Raw genomic sequence first — 24302 nt, forward strand, 5'->3', positions numbered from 1 at the left:
CTGGGAGGTGGAGGCTGCAGTGAGCCGAGATCACGCCACTGCATTCCAGCCTGGGTTCAAGTGATCAGCCTGCCTTGGCCTCCCAAAGTACTGGCATTACAGGTATGAGCCACCACACCCAGCCAGTCCCAGCATTTTGGGAGGCCAAGGGAGGAGGATCACTTGAGGTCAGAAGTTCAAAACCAGCCTGGCCAACATTGTGAAACCCCATCTCTACTAAAAATACAAAAATTAACCAGGCATGGTGGTGCATACCTGTAACCCCAGCTACTCGGGAGGCTGAGGCAGGAGAATGGCTTCAACCTGGAAGGTGGAGGTTGCAGTGAGCTGAGATTGTGCCACTGCACTCCAGCCTGGGCGACACAGTGAGACTCTGTCTCAAAAAAAAAAAAAAAAAAAAAAAAAAAAGATGTGCCACCTGGGAGGATCACTTGTTCTCAAGAGGTCAAGACTGCAGTTGCCATGACAGCCTGGGCAACAGAGTGAGACTCTATCTCAAAAAAATACAATAAAATAAATAAAAATAAAGTATATTTTGGTCTCTTGTACTTTATATAAGGGAGGGATATGTTCTTCACACATGAAGGAGAAAGCAAACACTTTCCATATACAAATAAAGTAATTGAGATGACATTGGAGGATGTGTTTCTAGAGCCAGAGCACCTGGACTGACCACCTGCTATCCTTGGGAAGATATTTAAACACAATGCCCCAGATGCTTTGCCTATACAATGGAAATAGTAACGGGACCTTCTCTTCTGTTGTGGAAATGCGGTGAGACAGTTCATGAACAATGCTTTGAAAAATGTCTGACATAAGCCCTCAACAAATATTAGCTAGTATTATTATTACATGAGAAAGTAGAAGAATTCTGCATGATAATCATTACAGGCAAGTTGCAACTTCTGAAAACACCATGCTACAAGTTTAGAAGTCAATGACATTGATATGAGAACACTTCTATCTTCTGAAACAATGTTATATATTATTAACATAATATACCTAATCTACTTTACTCGTAAAGTACCTAAAATTCAGTTTCTGGTCACTATGCCTTTCACAGCGTTGTTCCCATGGGGAAATGTGCTTCTAGTCCCAATAAGATGTTTTAACAATCTTTAGGAGTTTCTAGATTTCTATTTCTGGATATATATACACATAAAACCAGAATTTCAGAACAGATAAACTCCAGCGATAAAAAAATAAAAATTTAAATTTAAAAAAAGAAACTTGTTTTTATAATAATGAAAGAAGACAAGCCACTAGGACCACTTCATTAAGAGTTCATAATTTTTTTCTTTTGAGACGGAGTCTCGCTCTGTCACCCAGGCTGGAATACAGTGGTGCAATCTCCGCTCGCCGCAACCTCTGCTTCCTGGGTTCAAGTGATTCTCCTGCCTCAGCCTCCCAAGTAGCTGCGATTATAGGTGCCTGCCACCATGCCCGGCTACTTTTTGTATTTTACTACCTAAAATACTTTCTACAAGACGGGGGTTTCATCATGTTGGCCAGGCTGGTCTCAAACTCCTGACCTCCGGTGATCCACCTGCCTCGTCCTCCCAAAGTGCTGGGATTACAGACATGAGCCACGGCGCCTGGCCAAGACTTCATAACTTTGTTTTGTGTAATGTTGCTGGCACTGACTCAGTTTAAAATTGATTGATGGTAGCTGAAAAACAAATACAGCGTTTTCAGATATCCTGCCCTGCTCATTTTTAGTAGAGAGGTGCAGGTGCCTGCTTTATCTTCCAACACGGAATTAACAAGGAGGCCCAGGTTCACAATGTTCTGACTAACCTGAAACAGAGAGCTCTTTACTGAGATTGGTGCCACTTGGTGGTTTTCCATATAAACCTGTGAAAATGGCTATTTATGTCCGGGGACGAGGCTGCTAAGCCCTTCTGCTGATCACTCCTTCCGGGAAGGGAATTGGACAAGTGAGAAAGTCCAGCTGGAGAAAGAACAATGAGACACCCAGGAGTCCACAGCAGCCTGCAGCGGTTCAGAGTCACTCCGACCCTAAAAGGGCTGCAAATGGATGACGTTCAACAGGTGTGCAAGGCACACCCATGCTGATCACTAAATACAGAAATAGTGTCCTGTTTGTGGGTGAATGGGTGCTGCCCCAGCCTCGCGCCAGCAACGCAGGGTTACCACCTGGCTGGGCGGGGCTGTGTCTGGAGTTGAGTCTGTGGGTGGAGGCCCCGCTGAGGAGGGTTTTACCCATCACACTCGTTTCTCAGATTCAGTTACACATCCAGCAAAATTCTCAGAGGCTGTGTGGTCCCTGACTTCCTGAAGAAATCTGGGCTTGAACCCTGAAGGGTGGGCACTGTGGCTGTCACTATGGTGAATGTCCATACTTCCTAAGAGACGTGGCCTCCACCGCTCCACTGGGCCTCAGATCTTACTACTATTTCGCCGTTTTATTCGTCTCTCACCAGCAGCAGATAGGGTTACCAGGGCAAATACTGAAAGAACGGCTTCCCAAAATTCAAATGTGGATCCTGGAATATTTAGAGGTAAAATGGTGTGATGGCAGGGATAGGTTTCAAAAGACTCCAGAGCAACAAAAAACTGGGGGTGGAGGAGGACAGATAAGATAGTAAAATGTCAAAGTGTTGAAGCTAGGTGATGGGTCTGTGACAACTCATTGAATTATTCTATTTTGTGCATGTTTCAAAATGTCCATAATAGTCACACAAATAAAAAAACCTAGTTTTTAAAACTATCAAGATCCCCTTCTAGGGTAAGTAGCTCTCCCAGGGCCCCCACATTAGCAAAGAGGGTTACAGAACTCAAACTCAGATTCTTATTGTTGTTTTCCAAAAAGTTCCAAGTCCAGGGCTCTTGGCACTCCTCGATATGTGGCTAAGGATGCATGCCAATGCAAGAGCAGTGCCAAAAGGTGTTATTAGGGACATCAAACACTTGCTATGACGCACCCTTCCTGGTAGTCCTAGCTACCTCGACACGTTTTATTTCAGCGCATACCAAATGTTAAATATTAAACCTTCTAAAGCCGGCCAAGGAAGACAGGAATGACTGTATCAGCTCACCTGCCGCAGGTCTCCCGTGGAGACACTAATAATAAGAGTTGGGATGATCATGAAGCAGGCATTGTAGAAAAGCACTCCGTATTTCCCTAGCTCCTGCAAAAACAGAAACAAAAAAGAAAACCACTCAATTTTACAGACATGAGGCATAGATTTCCTGGAGCCACTTACACAACTGCATATTCATACGAAGTTAGAATATGCATTTTGAGCAACTCTATTGGAATATTTTCAGCCAATTTCTGACATAAAATGCTTCATTTTGAAGGTACTGAGATTTCGGAATAAACATTTGTTTTACACCAAAACTACAGAGAAAGGCCGGGTGCGGTGGCTCAAGCCTGTAATCCCAGCACTTTGGGAGGCCGAGGCGGGTGGATCACGAGGTCAAAAGATCGAGACCATCCTGGTCAACGTGGTGAAACCCCGTCTCTACTAAAAATACAAAAAATTAGCTGGGCATGGTGGCGCGTGCCTGTAATCCCAGCTACTCAGGAGGCTGAGGCAGGAGAATTGCCTGAACCCAGGAGGCGGAGGTTGCGGTGAGCCGAGATCGCGCCATTGCACTCCAGCCTGGTAACAAGAGCGAAACTCTGTCTTAAAAAAAACTACAGAGAAAACACATGGCAGTGGAAAGCCTCTAGGGCCCCCTTCGTCTGCAGCATTCTAATTGTGTGGGCTTTTTAAAAGCGTGTTATTCAAAATGGGAAATCAGGAATGAAATAAAGAACATTAAAAATGTTAATATAAACAAAACTCTTTTAAAAACATCTGCTCTTTCCATTACAGAACAGCAGTATTCTGTATTTACTTTCATTAAAGTGGCCACCCCACTTCACCATTTACAAAAAAGGATGGCATATTGTGATTCGAAAAAGACAACAAACCAGTTTTTGTAAAACTGCCACCATTAAAAAAAAAAATGGCCATGCGGGGCGTCAAAAAAAAAAAAAACAGTGGAGATAAAAAAAATAAATAAATAACTCATGGAAATAAGCCTGTTGGTCAGAGTGAACTCCCTTATCCAACAGAAAGAGCTTGGAACAAAGAAGCATATGCCTGACTCATCCTCCCCGGCTTCCTGTAACAGCTGGGGGTGGGGGAGGGACGGGGCCTCCACGTGACAGGCAGACACACAAAAGCAGAGCTCCTCTGCCCCACCCTCTCATCATCAGAAGCAGCAGCTATTGCCGGAGGAGACCTTACAAATTATCCATTCCAGTCATTTCACGCCACAGGTGAGGAAACCAAAGTTTGGAGAAGTTACGGTTCAAAGTCACAACAGCCAGTAAGCAGCAAAACTTGTGTCTGTGGCCGGGCGCGGTGGCTCAAGCCTGTAATCCCAGCACTTTGGGAGGCCAAGGCGGGTGGATCAGGAGGTCAAGAGATCGAGACCATCCTGGTCAACAAGGTGAAACCCCGTCTCTACTAAAAAATACAAAAATTAGCTGGGCATGGTGGCGCGTGCCTGTAATCCCAGCTACTCCGGAGACTGAGGCAGGAGAATTGCTTGAACCCAGGAGGTGGAGGTTGTGGTGAGCCGAGATCGCGCCATTGCACTCCAGCCTGGGTAACAAGTGCGAAACTCTCAAAAAAAAAAAAACAACTTGTGTCTGTAACCCACATCTCCAGGCCCCAAACTAGTGCTCTCAGAACAAACACCGTGACCCCTGACCTTGCTGCCTTGGTCACTGATGATGCTGGTATAAAAATTAATTTGCCTTTCAAAATAATCTCTTTTTATATATTCTGAGTGTGCATCTAAACTAGTGGCTTTGCCCATCCTATCTCATTTTCACCCAAAATTTTGCAAATAATAACTTATACAGATAAGATAATTAAAAAGAATTCGTAATTTACAGGTCATATTATATAGGTTAAATTACGGACAAGCTGTACACATTCATTTTCACTTTGCATACTATTCTAGGGGCCAGATGACTCAGCCAAAACGCCATAGGTGAGATCTGATACCTTTGGGTCCATTTTCTGTTTGGTATAAACTCCATTTGCTGCTGTGAAGATATCATTCAGGAATACAAAAATATAGCCTTCTAAGTTAAAAGCAAGGTCAGACCTGGGAAGGAGACCACAAAAGGAGAATGATTATTCAAAAACTCACAATTTGGCCTCCAAGCCAGCCTGTTCTATCTTTTACTAATCAAACCCGCCTTTCTGTGGCACACTTTCCCCGCTTTGTAGTAGTGAATGGTTAATTCCTCTGCTTTGCCCCCAGACAAAAACCAAAACAGCCATCAGGTGGCTTCAATTCCATCGTGAATGACTTAAAACCAGAGGGACACTAACCATCTTCCTTCAACTGCAACCCCTTTCTTTTGCTAGCTGATGAATCCGCATAATAATCGGTGAGCCTTGACTTTCCGAAGGGGAGTCACTCGCCCCAACCCACCCAGGGGCTTTGCTTATTGTGGTGAACAGGTCCAACCCCAGGGTGCAGCCGGTGAGGGGCAGCTGGGCAGAGACCGGGTAGGAAGGGTTGTGTGAGACAGTGACACCTCCATCTGGACTAAACTGCACCCTGTCCACCAAAATGGCCAGGCAGGTATCCATCCTTCTATGTTACTCCTCTAAGGCTCCTTTCTTCCCATTCTTTTGAAATATCTTCTCTTCCATTTCCATTGTAAATAGCACCAGCATAAAACATCTGGGGATTCTATGACAGGAAGGAGGGAAGCACAAGAGCTGAGCCGCGGCATGGCTCACCCACCTGCATTTGGTCCTTGCAAACAGTGCTAGACCCATGTCATAATTCAGAAATATACATTGCCAGGGAAGAAAGCCTTTTCCCATACCCCCTTAGGTTCAGTGCCTGCGGGCCCGCTAATTTAACTGACAAAAGACAGATTAACAGGAGAAAGGGAATACAGATCTTATTAATATGTTCCCCGGAGTTCACAGAAAAGAGGTGAAACTTAAAGAAACAGACTTGGGGACTTACGTTTTAACAAAGGAAAGAGGATTTGGGCTTCAAGGGACAAAGAAATTGTGTAATGATTAAAAAGTAACTGGGAAATCTACGGTGGAAATGATGAATGAGAAAGGTTATTTTAGGGTTTGTTTATGCAGACGCATCGCAGGGCTGACCCTCCGTTCAGTGATAGGAATTGCTCTCCTCTTCCTGAGATGGGAGAAGGGGCCCCCTTCACAATGGGAAATTGACACCATTATCAATTAAATGGTTTTTTAGGCAGAAAGAAGAAGGCAGCAAACTTCCTGCATCTGTTGATTCTTAACTGTCCTCGGCTCAAAAGAATTCTGATCCCATAGTGGCATATTTTGCAGTGGCATACCCTGAATCTTCTTCAATGTCAAAATAAGAGTATCTCTAACCAAAGAGAATGAAGCAGAGAGCAAAAATTGTACCAAAGCCGGGCACGGTGGCTCAAGCCTGTAGTCCCAGCACTTTGGGAGGCCAAGGTGGGTGGATCACGAGATCAAGAGATCAAGACCATCCCGGTCAACATGGTGAAACCCCGTCTCTACTAAAAATACAAAAAATTAGCTGGGCATGGTGGCGCACACCTGTAATCCCAGCTACTCAGGAGGCTGAGGCAGGAGAATTGCCTGAACCCAGGAGGCAGAGGTTGCGGTGAGCCGAGATCGCGCCACTGCACTCCAGCCTGGGTAACAAGAGTGAAACTCCGTCTCAAAAAAAAAAAAAAAAAATTGTACCAAAATCTGAACGCAAATTAAACTAGATGTTGGCTTCAGGCCTCCACACATTATTATCTACAAATATATTTGTGAAAAAGGATTAATTTTAGGTCATCATAAGTCAGAATTCTCTGTCAGTTTTTAAAAAAAGGATTTTCTCCAAAATAAGGGTCTCCAAATCTCTTACCTACCCACATGTAATTCAGCGAGAAGAGCAGAGTCTGCCACCCCCTGAGATGGCAGAGCTGAGTGAGTGGACAGGGGATGGGGGAGATGCTGCCCACCTCCTCAGAGAGCTGCAGGGGAACTCCTACTCAGGGGACCAGAAGTTCCCAGCAGCGCTGTTCCCACTCCCAGAAGCTGGGACCACTGTCAGGTGGCTTACCCACTGTTTGTTAAGGCTAGTGGTGACAGCACAGACGTTTCTGAAGAATTTACTTGTTTAATCAATTACAGAAGATTTATGTAACCCCTGCAGTTGTTCAAGCGATCCTCCCACCTTAGTTTCCTGAGTAGCTGGGATTACAGGCATGTGCCACCATGCCCGGCTAATTTTTTTTATATTTATTTTTGTAGGGACAGGGCTCACTATGTTGCCAGGGCTGGTCTTGAACTCCTGGGCTCAAGCAATCCTGTCACTTGGGCCTCCCAAAGTGCTGGATTGTCAGAGGCATGTGAACCAGAGCAACTCCATCTTACAGGGGAGCTGGGTAAAATGAGGCTGAAACCTACTGGGCTGCATTCCTAGACTGTTAAGGAGTTCTAAGTCACAGGATGAGATAGGAGGTCGGCATAAAATACAGGCCATAAAGACTTTGCTGATTTAAAAAAAACAAAACAAAACAAAACAAAACAAAAAACCTTACTGATGAAACAGGTTGCAGTTAAGGAGCTGGCCAAAACCCACCAAAACTAAAATGGTGACGAGAGTTACTCTGGTCGTCCTCACTGCTACACTCCCACCAGCGCCATGACAGTTAACAAATGCCATGGCAATGTCAGGAAGTTACCTTATATGATCTAAAAGGGAGGCGTGAATAATCCACCTCTTGTTTAGCATATCATCAAGAAATAACCATTAAAATGGGCACCCAGCAGCCCTCAGGGTGCTCTATGGAGTAGCCATTCTTTTATTCCTTTACTTTTTTTTTTTTTTTTTGAGATGGAGTCTTGCTCTTGTCGCCCAGGCTGGAGTACAGTGGCGCGATCTTGGCTCACTTCAACCTCCACCTTCCGGGTTCGAGTAATTCTCCTGCCTCAGCCTCCTGAGTAGCTGGGATTACAGACTTCTGGCTAATTTTTGTACTCTTAGTAGAGATGAGGTTTTGCCATGTTGCCCAGGCTGGCCTTGAAGTCCTAACCTCAGGTGATCTGCCCGCCTCGGCCTCCCAAAGTGCTAGGATTACAGGTGTGAGCCACCACGCCCGGCCTTTTCCTTTACTTTCTTAATAAACTTGCTTTCACTCTGCACTACAGACTCACCCTGAATTCTTTCTTGTGTGAGATCCAAGAACCCTCTCTTGGGGGTCTGGGTTGGGACCCCTCTCCTGTAACAGGATTACAGGCATGAGGATCACTGCACCCGGCCCAGATGTTGTATTTTAACTTTTTCTGGCCATGTGACTTGCTTTTGAATAAAACATAAGAGAAGGTGACACGTGTCACTTCTGGGCAAAAGCTTGAAGATCCAGTGCCACATTCCCTTTTCCTGCTTGTTTAACCAAGGAAGTGCCCTCTGAAGCAGGGACTCCATCAGCCTGGATCCCTGAGTAACCACATGGAACAGAGCCCTCACACCAGCACTGCCTGGAGTTGGATGGTGTGTGTGGTGTGGACGGGACGCATCCGGTGAGTGAAGCCACCGCCAAGGGGAGGTTGTTTGTTACAGCAGCATCACCTGCTCACCCACAGATCACAGTCTGATCTGCCACTGCTTGTAAGAGGAGAGCAGGATGGGGTCACTGCTGGCCTGCAGCTAAGCACCGTGCCCAGGCACTGGGAATGGCAGCCACCGGGGGGGACCCGTTCTGTGACCGCCAGAGGAAGGGCCAGGCTGAGCATGGCTACTCCAGGCTGGCTCTTGGTTGAAAGTTAGACGCTTTTAGAACCCCAATTTACCCTTTCAGATCGTTTGCAGACTGTCCTTACATATGTGAAGCACAGGCTGGATTTCCGCTCACTGGTTCTGGAAACCTGCCTACATACACACCGTAACTGAAGGGCCATTCCTCACCAAAGACTTACCAGCAGTTTCATAAACCGTTTTTTGCAAAAGTCTTTAACTGGCTCTAAGTCACTGGTTTTTTAAAGTGAGCCCTAACGAAGCTAGAAGAGAGGGGCTGTGTGGGGGAGACCTCAGAGTGCCGTGGGAGGAGCCCAGGTAATTATATCCCAAAATATGGTACCCTGGCATGCAGATTCTTTCACATGGAAGGGCCTTGAAGGACAGTAGATACTGAAGAGGCTTTTCTTGGATACTCCCTTTTCTACCTTAAAAGCCTGGGCTCACCCACAAGAACACACTCGCTTTCCATCCCCCTCTCCAAAATCTACTATAGAGAAGACTGAGGAATGCAGCCATACCTGGGCAGACTTAAAAAATATAATGTCTGCCTCTCAGGTGCAAAGTCCAAAGAGAATCAATCCTTTACAACTTCTGTCTCCCAGGTCCATTCATTCTCTCCAGTCACCATTTCTGATCTCTCAAAAGCACTTCTCCATTCCCCACTCTCCCCTGTGAAGAAGGACACAGAAGCACCTGCACCCGACCCGTGCAAGGGAAGGTAAATATGTGTGTCTTTTTCTCCTTCTCCTCCCAAGCCGCTCTTTCATCGGTTCCTTTTTTTTTTTTTTTGAGATAGAGTCTCGCTCTGTCACCCAGGCTGTAGTGCAGTGGCACAATCTCGGTTCACTGCAACCTCCACCTCTCAGGTTCAAGTGATTCTCCTGCCTCAGCCTCCCGAGTAGCTGGGATTACAGGCACCCGCCACCATGCCCAGCTAATTTTGTATTTTTCATAGAAACAGGGTTTCACCATGTTGGCCAGGCTGGTCTTGAACTCCTGACCTCGGATGATCTGCCCGCCTCAGCCTCCTAAAGTGCTGGGATTACAGGTGTGAGCCACTGTGCCCAAGCTGTCAGTTCCTTTTTTAATGAACCTTCAGAGAGTAGAGGGGAAGGTGTCCCCCTTAGCTTCCACAGCATCTTCCACAGAACTCGTCCCTTTTTAAACTTCTTTTTTGTTGTTGTTGTTTTGTTTTGTTTTTGAGACGGAGTCTTGCTCTGTTGCCAGACTGGAGTGCAGTGGCGTGATCTCAGCTCACTGTAACTTACGCCTCCCGGGTTCAAGCAATTCTCCTGCCTCAGCCTCCCGTGTAGCTGGGACTACAGGTGTGCGCCACCACACCCAGCTAATATTTGTATTTTTTAGTAGAGACGGGGTTTCACCATGTTGGCCAGGATGGTCTCGATCTCTTGACCTCATGATCCACCTGCCCCAGCCTCCCAAAGTGCTGGGATTACAGGCATGAGCCACCGCGCCTGGCCTTAACTTCTTTACTCATAAAATTTCATTCCAAAAAATTATCATGACTAGACCAGGCTCTGAGCACTGCTGTCTAGTGTGTGCTGGCACTATACCCGTGGTGTGAACCAGAACGCTGAGACTACAGGGCCAGCTTTCAAGGGGTGAAACTCAGCCCACAGCTAGGACTAGGGAAGAGAAAGGTACAGATGAAATGGAAGTAATAACCTTAGTCTACACAATGGACTAAATACATTCATAATGACGATAAGCATGATTTTTTTTTTCTTAGAGACAGGATCTTACTCTGTTGCCCAGGCTGGAGTGCAGTGGTGCAATCACTGCTCACTGTAACCTCCAACTCCTGGGCCCAAGAGATCTTGCCTCAGCCTCCTGAGCAGCTGAGACTCCAGGCACACACCACCATGCCAGGCTAATTTTCTTTATTTTTATTTTTTTTGTAGAGATAGGGTCTGTTGCCCAGGCTGGTCTCAAACTCCTGGGCTCAAGCAATCTTCCCACCTAAAGCGGCCTCCTAAAGTGCTGGGATTATAGGGGTGAGCCACCACACCCAGCCTCCAGCTCAGTTTTGAACCCAGGGAATGTATATTCACATGCACTATCCAGCATCTATAACAGAGGAATCTGAGCATCTGCCTGCACATGAAGATTTGGAGTCCTCATTATTCCTTTTACAAAATAATTATTAAAGTAGTAGCTGTGCACCAGTGTTGGCTCATATCCCAAACATACAAATACATTTAGCATTCCACCATCAGAAATAGCCACTGCAAAGGTATCATGGAATAATAAAATAAATCAGCACACAAAGGCTTTGTAAGTCTGTTATTGTTAATCAAATGCCTACGAACTTCTCAAGTAAAGTTGTTATATTGAAGACAAGCATTCAGTAAGAACCGTAGACAGTTCACTGCTTTTTGTGAAGAAAAGCGATATTAACATCTTGCCATGCTCTCCTCATGTATTCTCAGAAATTTCCTGGCCAACGTGGGACCCACTTTGACTTTCACAGGAACACATGGGGATTCCACTAACTTCAACAGATTTGTCTCTTGGCTGCTCAATTCAACTGAAGCCAGATGGAAAATGAAAAACTGAGGATGGGGCTGGGCCTATTGTCAAAGACACAAAGAAGTTATTGAGCAGAAACAGTCCAAAGTCTTACCCAGCTGCTATGAAAGCCCCGAGGACGATGGCAAAGACACTGACGATGATGCTCGGTGAATACTGCTTCCTGCAATAAATACAGAAATAAGAAAGGAAAGGGAGCCGAGAGGAGAACATTGACATATGATTGTATTTTTTAAGCAAATTGAAAATAGACGTAAACAGCTTTATAGCTAAAATCTAGTAGACTGTGCTTGATGTAGAGAAGGCACTAAAGGTGCTTCTAAGTCAGACTAACTTTACATTATTTCTTAAGCAGTTTTCTTAATCTAATTACAAACTGATTTCTTAGTTCTCACTAGAGAGATATTGAGATAAAATACAGAAGCGGTCCTGCTGGTGGATCTAGTTTGTACGGACTGATAGTGAGTATTCAAAGATTAAGATAAAATTCAACACAAGGGCTTAAAACACTGAACCACCAATCAAAATTCTTTTTTTGTTTTTTTGAGATGGAATCTCACTCTGTCGCCCAGGCTAAAGTGCAGTGGCGCGATCTCTGCACACTGCAACCTCCGCCTCCCGGGTTCAAGCATTTCCCTGCCTCAGCATCCCGGGTAGCTGGGATTACAGGCACCCACCACCATGCCCAGCTGATTTCTGCATTTTTAGTAGAGATGGGGTTTCACCATCTTGGCCAGACTGGTCTGGAACTCTTGACCTCGTGATCCACCTGCCTTGGCCTCCTAAAGTGCTAGGATTACAGGTGTGAGCCACCGCACTCGGCCAAAATTCATTTCTAATAATCCTTCCAGCAAAATCAAGAATCATCTTTTTAGATATCAGACTAAATATCCTTGTGAGAAATTTTATACCAACAATATAAAAATTAATTTCTTCTGATATATTATAATCACTGCATCAGAACTGACATCCCAATACCCTGCATACCTATCCTGTATGTACACATGGACAATTTCTCTTTGGCGTTCCAAAATTGGTATATATTCCATCTGGCTCAGGAAACACAAGCCAGTTTATATACCAAACAAGTGCTGATACATATTCACGTCTGTCTGGGAGTGTTTTTCTTCTTTCTTTCTTATGATTTTCTACCATAAACATGTATTATTTGTTTACGGTAAAATTACAACTTTTAAAAAATCCCTCATTAAGTTCTTAGGGAATCACAGAAGCAGCAACTACTGTTAAGGGAATAAACCATTTGTCCTTAAATTATTGCAACTAGGAACGGCCACTAGAATTTGCTGGGCAAAAGAAATGCAGTGGATGGGAGACACACTGGAAGAATGGAGGACAAACAAAATCACCCGAGTACGATGGTTTCCAGAAGTAGGGTAAGTGGAATGGTGAATTTCCTGAGCACGGTGAACATCGGCAGGCTGCCAGGAAAAGAGCGAAGTATGTCAGACACCAGGGTTGGTTGACTGGTTTTTTTCTTTTACATGTTATATATTTTTAATTAAGCTTACTAATTTTCCAAATTTTCACATTTACCATCAACAAATCACATTGAATAATAAAAAAATACATGGAGATTAATTTCATACCACTTTCACTTAGCCATTTATTTATTTTTTATTTTTGGTGACAGAGTCTCACTCTGTTGCCCAGGCTGCAGTGCAGTGGCACAATCTTGACTCACTGCAACCTCCGCCTTCTGGGTTTAAGCAATTCTCCTGCCAGGCTGGTCTGAAACTCCTGACCTAAGGTAACCCACCTGACTCAGCTTCCCAAAGTGCTGAGATTACAGGTGTGAGCCACCGCACCCAGTCTTCACTTGGCAATTTAAGACACCATACTGTCCAACCATCCTAAAGGTTGTGCTGAAACTACTTCACAATGTGAACTGATACATCGTTTGACAGATCAAGTCAGGCATATGCATCAGCAATCATTAAATGGTCCTGACCAGCTAGGAGCGGTGGCTCTCATCTATAATCCCAGCACTTTGGGAGGCCAAGACAGGTGTATCATTTGAGATCAGGAATTCAAAACCATCCTGGCCAACATGGTGAAACCCCAGCCGTACTAAAAGTACCAAAATTGAGCCGGATGTGGTGATGGGCACTTGCAGTCCCAGCTACTCAGGAGGCTGAGGCAGGAGAATCGCTTGAACCTGAGAGATGGAGGTTGCAGTGAGCCAAGATCGCGCCACTGCACTCCAGCCTGGGCAACAGAGCAAGACTCTGTCTCAAAAAAAAAAAAAAGGTTCTGACCTTGCACCTAATTACTTCTTGTTAGGAAACTTATTCTAAGGTAATAATCTAAAGAAAGAAAAAAAAACATGCATAAATGTGTTCACTGCAGTGTCTGTGGGAAAAACATCAGGAAAACATAAATGTCAGACAGCATCACAATGGTTAAATAAATTAGGATACGTACTTGAGGGAACATGACATTATAACTCTATAATACAAATACTACTGGAAAATGAATATTAAATAAAACAAATGGATACAAAACCATGTAGGGTCTACAACTATAACAAGATACATTCTGTATATGGAAAAAGGCTGCAAATTATTTATTTATTTATTTAGAGATAAAGTCTTACTCTGTCCCCCAGGCTGTGCAGTGCAGTGGCATGATCTCGGCTCACTGCAATCTCCACCTCCCAGGTTCAAGCGATTCTCCTGCCTCAGCTTCCCAAGTAGCTGGAATTACAGGCACCCACTATCACACCTGGCTAGTTTTTGTATTTTTAGTAGAGACAGGGTTTCGACACATTGGCCAGGCTGGTCTCGAACTCCTGATCTCAGGTGATCCGCCCACCTTGGCCTCCCAAAGTGCTAGGATTACAGGCATGAGCCACCATGCTGGGCTGAAAATGAGTATTTAAAATTGTGTGTTAAAGAGTAGAATTATGGGTGATTTTCTTCCCCAAATTTTATGTAACGAGGCTAGACTGCCTTAAAATACACACATACGAACCTTTCACCCACTCCTGACACCCAGAGATTCCAGGATGCAGCTCAATACATAGTCAACAAACTGCCAGGGCCGAAATAGCCCATCTCCACCTGCTTCCAGATGCAACCCTGAGCGGCCAATGATCTAGAGAAAGAAAGTCAGAGCCGGAGCAGCAGCACAGGGGAGAGTGGCAGCTCAGCCAACCAGATCCAGCACGGGCTTCACATTATCAACCACACTGCATCCAGAGAGCAGCTAAAAAAGAATATTCAGGAATTTTATATTCACACCTAAAGATGTTATGAGACTGCCTGGACCTACATTTTTCAAAGCTGTAACAACAACAAAACTTTCTATATTTTCAATTAAGTCCAAAAAGTATTTTAGATTACGCCTTTTAAAAGCAAATAAGGTATACTTAATGGTTAAAATGTCTTCCCCCTAAGATCAGGAACAAGACTAGGATGTTCACTCTCACCATTGTATCTATTCAACATTGTACTTGAGGTTTTGATAGTGCAATTAGATAAAACAAACATCTCATTTGGAAAAGAAGAACTAAAGCTATCTGTATTTGCAGAGAACATCTTATATACAGAAAATCCTAAGGGATCCACTTAAAAATTATTAGAACTATGATAAGTGAATCAAGCATACGTGCAGCGAACAAAACTAATACACAAAAGTCAACTCTAAATATACACTAGCAATGAGTAATCCAAAAATGAAATTAGGCCAGGCACAGTGGCTCATGCCTGTAATCCCAACACTTTGGGAGGCCGAGGTGGGTGGATGACTTGAGGTTAGGAGTTTGAGACCAGCCTAGCCAACACAGTGAAACCCCACCTATATGAAAAATACAAAAAATTAGCTGGGCGTAGTGATGCATGCCTGTAATCCCAGTTACTCAGACGGCTAAGGTAGGAGAATTGCTTGAACCTGGGAGGTAGAGGTTGCAGTAAGCCAAGATCACACCACTGCACTCCAACCTGAGTAACAGAGCGAGACTCTGTCTCAAAAAAAAAAAAAAAAAATGAAGTTAGCAAAGCAATTTAATCAACAATAGCATCGAAAGCATCAAAAAGAATAAAATTCTTAGAAACAATTTTAACCAAAAGAAGTGTAAGACTTGTGTGGAGAAAACTACAAAACATTGTTTAAAAAAATTAAAGAAGCCAAGTTACGGTGGTTCATGACTATAATCCCAGCACTTTGGGAGGCTGAAGTAGAAGAATTGCTTGAGGCCAGGAGATCGAGACCAGCCTGGGCAACAGAGGGAGAACCTGTCTCAAACCAGAGTTCCCATGAAAGTTGATTGTTAGAGGAGCCTGATTGCACCTGCGCCCCCTTGCCACGGGATCTTTGCACACACTGGCTCTCCTTCCCCTTCTCCCAGGAGTGGAAGCAGCCTGAGGCCCTCACCAGATGCAGATGCTGGTGCCGTGCTTCTGGCACAGCCTGCACAACTGTGAAGCACATGAACCTCTTTTCTTGATAAATTACCCAGCCTCAGGTAGTCCTTTACAGCAACACTAACAAACTAAGTCAACACAATCCCTATCAAATCTTAGCTGGCTTGATTTATTCTTTTTTTTTTTTTTTTTTTTTTTGCAGAAATTAACAAGCTAATTTTCAGATTAATAAGGAAATGCAAGGGAATCAAAAAATCAAAACTATCTTGAAAAAGAAGAACAAAGTTGGTGCACTCATACTTTCCATGTCAAAATTTAATACAAACTTACAGCAATCAAAACTAGCTAGTACTGGTTTAAAGATATATAAATATATATGACTGGGCATGGTGGCTCATGCCAATAATCCCAGCAGTTTAGGAGGCTGAGGCAGGCAGATTCTTTGGGCCCAGGAGTTTAACACCAGCCTGGGCAACACAGTGAAACACTGTCTCTACAAAAAAATTAAAAAAAAAAAATTATTAGCCACGTGTAGTGGTGCGCACCTGTGGTCCCAGCTACTTGGGAGGCTGAGGTGGGAGGATCACATGAGTCTGGAAGGTCAAGGCTGCAGTGAGTGGTGACTGGGCTACCACACTCCAGCCTGGGTGACAGATCAAGATCCTGTCTCAAAAAAATAATAATAAAGATAGATATGCAATCAACAGAATAGAATTGAGAGTCAAGAAATACACTCTTAAAATTATGATCAATTGATTTTCAACCAGGCTGCCAAGACAATACAATGGAAAAAGAACAGTCTTTTTAACACATGGTGCTGTGACAACTGATATCACATGCAAAAAAATGAATCTGAACTTCTATCTTACACCATATATAAAAAGTTAACCCATGAGTTGGGTTCTGTGGCATGTGCCTGTAGACCCAGGTACTCGGGAGGCTGAGGTGGAGAATCATTTGAGCCCAGGAGTTTGAGGGCACAGTGAGCCATGACTGTACCAGTGAATAGCTACAGCATTTGAGTCTGGGTAACACAGCAACATAGAAAGGCCCCATCACTTAAAGTAAATAATTTTCTAATTAACTGAAATGTATTAAAGACTTGGATATAGGAGCCAAAACTATACAATTCTTAGAAGAAAGTATAGGAGTAAATCTTTATGACCCTTGGGTTAGGCAAAGCCTTAGATAAAACATCAAAAGCACAAGCAACAAAACATAAAAATAGAAAAACTGGAATTCATAAACATTTTAAAACTTTTATAGGCTAGGCACAGTGGCTCATTCCTGTAATCCAACACTTTGGGAGGCCGCGACGGGCAGATTGCTTGAGCTCAGGAGTTCAAGACCAGCCTGGGCAACATGGCGAGACGTAGTCTCCACAAAAATATAAAAATACACCAGGCATGGTGGCACACACCTGTAGCCCCAGCTACTCGGGAGACTGAGACAGGAGAATCGCTTGAGCCCAGCAGGTTGAGGCTGCAGTGAGTTATGATAGCATTACTGCACTACAGCCTGCGTAATGAAGCGAGACCCTGTCTCAAAAAATAAATAAATAACATTTTTATAAACGGATAAACAAAATATAATATATATACCTGCAATGAAATACAAATCAGCCTGAAAAAGGAATTAAATTCTGATACCTAATATAACCTGGATAAACCGTGAAAATATTACGTAAGTGAATAAATCAGACAAAAAAGGCAAAACTATTGTACAAATCCACTTGTGTGAGATGTCTAGAGTAGGCAAATTTGTAGAGAATTAAATGTAAAATGTAAACTATAAAAAATTTGGAAGATAGCATAGAAAATCTGGGTGATCTTGGTTTGACGATGAGTTTCAAATACAACACCAGAAGCATAATCCATGAAAGAAAAAAATTGATTGTGAACTTCATTAAAATTAAAAACTTCAAGGCCAGGTGTGGTGGCTCACGCCTGTAATCCCAGCACTTTGTGAGGCCAAGGCAGGCAGATCACGAGGTCAGGAGATCGAGACCATCCTGGCTAACACAGTGAAATCCTGTCTCTACTAAAAATATAAACATTAGCTGGGCATTGTAGCACACGTCTGTAGCCCCAGCTACTCGGGAGGCTGAGGCAAGAGAACTGCTTGAACCCGGGAGGCAGAGGTTGCAGTGAGCCGAGATGGCGCCACTGCACTCCAGCCTGTATGACAGAGCAAGACTCCATCTCAAAAAAAATTTAAAACTTCAGCTCTGTGAAAGACAGTGTTAATTAAATAAAAAGATAAGCCACAAACTAGGAAGAAAAATTTGCAAAACACATATGTGATAAAGTACTTGTAACAAGTAAATGAAAAACCATAAATCCATGATAGGAAAAAACAGTAAACAAAAACAACCCTCCCCGGTCACTAATGAAGGTGTCAGGACACTAACTTATTAGTCTGAACATTGATAAAGGAAGCTTTTATCCTGCTTTTCCTATATGATGTAATGAAAATTTGTCCTTATTGAAAAAGTTTAAGCCAGGCGCGGTGGCTGTAATCCCAGCACTTTGAGAGGCTAAGACCGGCAGATTTCTTGAGGTCTGGAGTTCAAGACCAGCCTGGCCAACATGGGTAAAGCCCCATCTTTGCTAAAAGTACAAAAATTAGCTGGGCATGGTGGCAGGCACGGAATCCCAGCTACTTGGGATACTAAAAATACAAACATTAGCTGGGCGTTGTAGCACACGTCTGTAGCCCCAGCTACTTGGGAGGCTGAGGTAGGATAATCACTTGAACCCGGGAGGCAGAGGTTGCAGTGAACCAAGATTGTGCCACGGCACTCCAGCCTGGATGACCAAGTGAGACTCCATCTCAAAAAAAAAAAAAGTGAAAAAGAAAATGTTTAGACAATAAAGGCAGAAGGTAACTATTTTGCAATTTGTAATTAAATAATAAATTTAGACAATGATTATCAACAGCCGCTAAAACAATTAGGGGTAATATTGATTGTGAACCTTGTAAGGAAGGGACAAGAGATCAACCCTATAAAATCATTAACAGTGAAATTGATCCATTTAATAGCATTCCAAGAAGGACAAGGTATTATGTGCCCCATAATCAAAAGATCCTGAAATAGGCCAGGCGCGGTGGCTCACACCTGTAATCCCAGCACTTTGGAAGGGCAAGGCAGGTAGATCACCTGAGGTCAGGAGTTCAAGACTAGCCTGGCCAACATGGTGAAACCTCATCTCTACTAAAAATACAAAAATTAGCCGGGCATGATGGCGGGCACCTGTGATCCCAGCTACTCAGGAAGCTGAGGCAGAAGAGTCACTTGAACCCTGAAGGCAGAGGTTGCAGTGAGTTGATATAGCACCACTGCCCTCTAACTTGGGCTACAGAGTGAGACTCTGTCTCACAAAAAAAGAAAAAAAAGGAAATAAATGTAGATGCAAATTTCAGAATTACATAGCACACTTGAAAATGTCTGCCATTTATTTTTCCCTGCACCAAACCTGGTCTACACCAAGCCTGAGGGGATGTTCCTGCTCTTATAAAACTGACATGAAACCAAAGTTACACAAAACCACATTCATACCAACAATCCTATTGAATAAATCAGACTTTCTCTACCTTAATGGTACAGCTCCCATGTACTATGTTCAGGCTTGAATAAAATACAAAACATAAGCTTTTTAGCATTCCTAAAATCATCGACAAATTAAACTCAAAACTCCACCTTGCTTTCTTAAATTACTAAACATTATTGTCATCTATATATAGTGCAAGCAGTATTAATGGCAAAATCAAACCTGGTCTTTGTACCACTGGCAGCACAGCCATAATCCCACACTCTACCTTAATTTACTTGTGCTTGATAATCCACTTATGTGGTTCCCGACGTAGAGGAGAGGCAGAGGAAATAGCTTCAATAAAAAAAAAAAAGAATGAATATTTGGTTAGAACTCCAGTAGGCATTTTCCTTCACTTATAAAAATGGTAACAGATACTTCACCAGAGAGGATATTCAAAAAGGCATTAAAAAATAATTTTGGCAGGCCGTGGTGGCATCCCAGCACTTTGGGAGGCCAAGGCAGGCAGATCACAAGGTCAGGAGTCCAAGACCAGCCTAGCCAACATAGCGAAACCTCGTCTCTACTAAAAATACAACAATTAGCTGGGCATGTTGGCACGTGTCTGCAGTCCCAGCTACTCCAGAGGCTGAGGCAGGAGAATCTCTTGAACCCCGGAGGCGGAGGTTGCAGTGAGCTGAGATCATACTGCACTCCAGCCTGGGCAACAGAGCGAGATTTTTTGTATTTTTCATCTCAAACAAAAAAAAAATAAAAAAAGAAAAGGTGTTCCTCCTCACTAGTCATCAGGGAAATACAAATTAAAGCCCATAAGATGTCACGACACACTCACCAGATTAGCAAATTTTATTTATTTATTTGAGACAGAGTTTCACTCTAGTTGCCCAGGCTGGAGTGCAATGGTGTGATCTTGGCTCACTGAAACCTCCACCTCCCAGGTTCAAGTAGTTCTCCTGCCTCAGTCTCCCGAGTAGCTGGGATTACTGGCACCTGCCACCACACCCGGCTAATTTTTTGTATTTGTAGTAGAGACAGGGTTTTGCCATGTTGGCCAGGGTGGTCTGGAACTCCTGGCCTCGGGTGATTCGCCTGCCTCAGTCTCCCAAAGTGCTAGGATTACAGGTGTGAGCCATCGCACCCGGCCCAGATTAGCAACATTTAAAATGACTCGCATACCAGGAATATGAAGCAACGTGGACTTTCATGCATGCTTGCCAGAACATGAATTGGTGCAGCCACCATGAAGAACAGTTCAACATTACATATTGAAGCTGAAGATACGCACACCCCAGGGACCAGCAGTTCCACTCCTTAATGGACACACTCCTCACTCATATGCATTGTTATAGACTACATCTTGTCTTTCCCCAAATTCATATGCTGAAGCCTAATCCCCAATGTGACTGTATTTGGAGATGAGGTCTCAACCAAGGTAATTCAGGTTACATGAGAGCATAGTGACAGAGCTCTAGACCAACAGGACTGGTGTCCCTATACGAAGAGAAGAGGGCAGGTACAGTGGCTGATACCTGTAATCGTAACACTTTGGGAGGCCCAGGCGGAAAGACAGCTTAAGCCTGGGCGTTCAAGGCCAGCCCTGGCAACATAGTGAGACCCTGTCTCTTAAAAAAAAAACAAAAAACAAAAAACGTAATTAGCAAGGCATGGTAGCAAATGCATGCAGTCCCAGCTACTTGGGGGGCTGAGGCAGAAGGATCACTTGAGCCCAGGATTTTGAGGCTGCAGTGAGCTGTGGATGCACCACTGCACTCCAGCCTGGGTAACAAGCTAGACCCTGTTTCAAAATAATAATAATAAAAATGAAAATAAAAACAGAAAAAAAAAAAGAAGTGGAAGAGATACCAGGAGTGCACACACAGAGGAAAGGCCATTGAGGACACAGTGAGAAGGTGGCCATCTGCACACCAGGAAGCAAAGCCTCACCAGAAGTCAACCCTGCCAGCACCTTGGGCCTGGACTCCAGCCTCTAGAACTGTGAGGAGATCCGTTTCTGTTGCTGAAGCCACCTGGCTTGGGGTATCTTGTTATGGCAGCCCCGGCTAACACATGTACCCCAGGGTCCAACTATAAGCATGGTCAGAGTGGTACTTCTTATTTTTCTAGCCCCCAAACTGGAAACGTCCAAATTACCAGTAACAATAGAACAGATAAGTAAATTGTGGTATATTCACACATGAAAAGAATACAGCCACACATAACACAGATGAATTTCACTATCATAACAGTAAGTGAAAGAAGCAAGATACAAAATACATTTATTCCCTTTATCTCAAGTTAAAAAGCAGGTAAAACTACAGAATTTAAGGATGCATCTAGATTTAGAAAAATTACAAAGAAAGCAAGAAAATTATTGTTAGAAAAGTATCCTAACTTACCTTATCCTATCTTACCACTTTGTAAAGTGGGTAAGGAAGACTTTGTGATCCCATTTCACGACCTAAGTAATGTTTTATAAGGTTAATTATTCATTCAACTACACATTTAAATAGGATGCCTTTTTCTCTAAGTATAGATTAGATTTTACCATTTTAAAATTATAATGTACCATAAATAAGAGTAATCAAGACCAGCAATTTCTGTTTTTTCTCATGATGATTAGGTTGACAGCTTTTATATACTTCAACCTTTTATTTCTCTCTTTTTCTGGATGTCCCTAATTTTTTTTTTTAGAAACAACATCTCAGTATGCTGCCCACACTGATCTCCAACTCCTGACCTCAAGTGATCCTCCTGCCTTGGCCTCCCGAGTTGCTGGGATTATAGGCATGAGCCACCGCACGGGGCTCCCCTGATTACTGATGCTGTAAGCATGTGCTTCTTTAGTCTGTCAGATAAATAATCCACCGCTGGATGCTGACATTTTTCCAAGCATTAGAGAAACAGCAGCAAACCAGCCACACGGGGTCCTCACCCTCAGGGAACTGGCATCTAATTTAAATCCAAATACTGTCATAATCCATTTAATACCACCTGTTGTATGGGACTGGTCCAAGAACTAAATGGCCGCCCTAATGTCTGGAACCCAGTAACTGTTCAACAAATATTAGTTCCATTCCACAGTCCAGGAAGGAATGGCAGATTTTGTGTCTAGTTCCATGATGGAAAAAACTCCGTATTTCTATGTATATCAAATTGCATTCTTCATTCCACTCAGAGCTTTTGTCAATCCAGGCTAAAAATGAACACTGAAAACAGAAATCAGTAAACTAGGGCCCAAATCCAGCCCAGCTCTTGTTTATGTTAGTAAAGTTTTACTAGAACACATGGACATCAATCCATTTAAATGTCATCTAGGGCTACTTTCATAGTACAGCGGCAGAGATGAATGATTACAAGAGATGACCTAGCCCTTTACCAGAAAAGTTTGCCAACCCTTAATTTAGAGTTCTCTCACTTCAGAAGACACACAGTCACAGTATTCATTCATTTGATGTCCGTTGTTAAGCATACACTTTTACTACTATTCCATTACATAAATGAAAAACTGAATGATCTACAATCTTTATTAAGAAGTTTCTTGGCCAGGAGCGGTAGCTCACACCTGTAATCCCAGCACTTTGGGAGGCCAAGGTGGGCGGATCACTTGAGGTCAGGAGTTCAAGACCAGCCTGACCAACATGGTGAAACCCATCTCTACTAAAAATACAAAAATTAGCCAGGCATAGTGGTGCATGCCTGTAATCCCAGCTACTAGGGAGGCTGAGGCCGGGAAATCGCTTGAACTCAGGAGTCAGAGGTTGCAATGAGCCAAGATGCACTGCACTTCAACCTGGTAACAGAGGGAGACTCGGTCTCAAAAAAAAAAAAATTAGCCATGTGTGGTGGCAGGCGCTTGTAATCCCAGCTAATCAGGAGGCTGAAACAGGAGAATCACTTGAACCCAGGAGACGGAGGTTGCAGTGAGCAGAGATTGCACTATTGTACTACAGCCTGGGCAACAGAGCGAGAGTCCGTCTCAAACAAAAAAAGAAGTTTCTATCAAGTGCAGGGAGGAAGTACAGTGTGTATAGAAATGGACCTGTACTCTAAAATCAATGTGTATTTTCCCATCTTCTATCACAGTTGTATATACTGTTTATTACATACCTTTACAGGAATTTTCTTATCAAAATCAGGGAAGTGAATTATTTTATTTAGCTTGGACACATATAGTATCATTATGGTGGCTGCCATCTGAAGAAAAGGGGAGAGAGAAACTTCAGCAAAATATCTGCAGATTGCTTGAGGTGCAATGACATTATCAGAAGAAAACACATTCATCAAAAAGAAATATGGCAAAAAATTCATTTTCCAGGTTCCAGAAAAAATAACTATTTCTTAGAATATTAAAATTGTTTTTCTTGCCGCAGTACAGATTCCATCAGAACTCTAGGCAAAAAAATGTAATGTCGGGCAGGGTGAGGTGGCTCACACCTATAATCCCAGCACTTTGGGAGGCTGAGGCGGGCAGATCACTTGAGGCTAGGAGTTTGAGACCAGCCTGGAGTTTGAGACCAGTGACAAAACCCCGTCTCTACTAAAAATACAAAAATTAGCCAAGAATGGTGGTGGGCACCTGTAATTCCAGCTACTCAGGAGGCTGAGGCCTGAGAATCACTTGAACCCAGAAGGCCGAGGTTGCAGTGAACCAAGATCGCGCCACTGCACTCCAACCTGGGCAACAGAGCGACACACCACTGTCTCAAAAAAAAAAAAAAAGATAATGTCAGCTGGGTGCAGTGGCTCATGCTTGTAATTCCAGCACTTTGGGAAGCTAAGGTGGGAGGATCACTTGAGCCTAGGAGCTCAAGACCAGCCTAAGCAACATGGTGAAACTCATCTCTACAAACAATACAAAATCTTAGCCAGTCTTGCTGACGTGTGCCTGTGATCCCAGCTATTCAAGATACTGAGGTGGGAGGATCACCTGAGCCTGGAAAATCAAGGCTGCAGTGAGCCATGATTATGCTATTACACTCCAGCCTGGGTGACAGAGCAAGACCTATCTCAAAAAAAAATA

The 24302-nt window shown here is 43.5% G+C and overlaps 1 protein-coding gene across 7 annotated transcripts in view; it reads right to left on the reverse strand.

Annotated features, from left to right (window-relative positions):
• SLC35D2 (solute carrier family 35 member D2) overlaps nt 1-24302 on the reverse strand; it is a 78754-nt gene that overhangs the window by 39903 nt on the left and 14549 nt on the right. For all 7 annotated transcript variants that reach the window (XM_064361542.1, XM_064361541.1, XM_064361536.1 and 4 more), the window contains exons 3-8: nt 23390-23476; nt 19548-19615; nt 12714-12785; nt 11441-11509; nt 5031-5133; nt 3060-3152 (exon numbers count right to left, since the gene is read on the reverse strand). In XM_064361542.1, the coding sequence (XP_064217612.1) occupies nt 3060-3152; nt 5031-5133; nt 11441-11509; nt 12714-12785; nt 19548-19615; nt 23390-23476 (492 nt within the window). The remainder of the gene's footprint in view (nt 1-3059; nt 3153-5030; nt 5134-11440; nt 11510-12713; nt 12786-19547; nt 19616-23389; nt 23477-24302) is intronic.

Source organism: Aotus nancymaae, unplaced genomic scaffold (genome assembly GCF_030222135.1).
Source record: "Aotus nancymaae isolate 86718 unplaced genomic scaffold, 86718_ANA_hifiasm-v0.15.2.pri h1tg000041l, whole genome shotgun sequence".
Lineage (NCBI taxonomy): Eukaryota > Metazoa > Chordata > Mammalia > Primates > Aotidae > Aotus > Aotus nancymaae.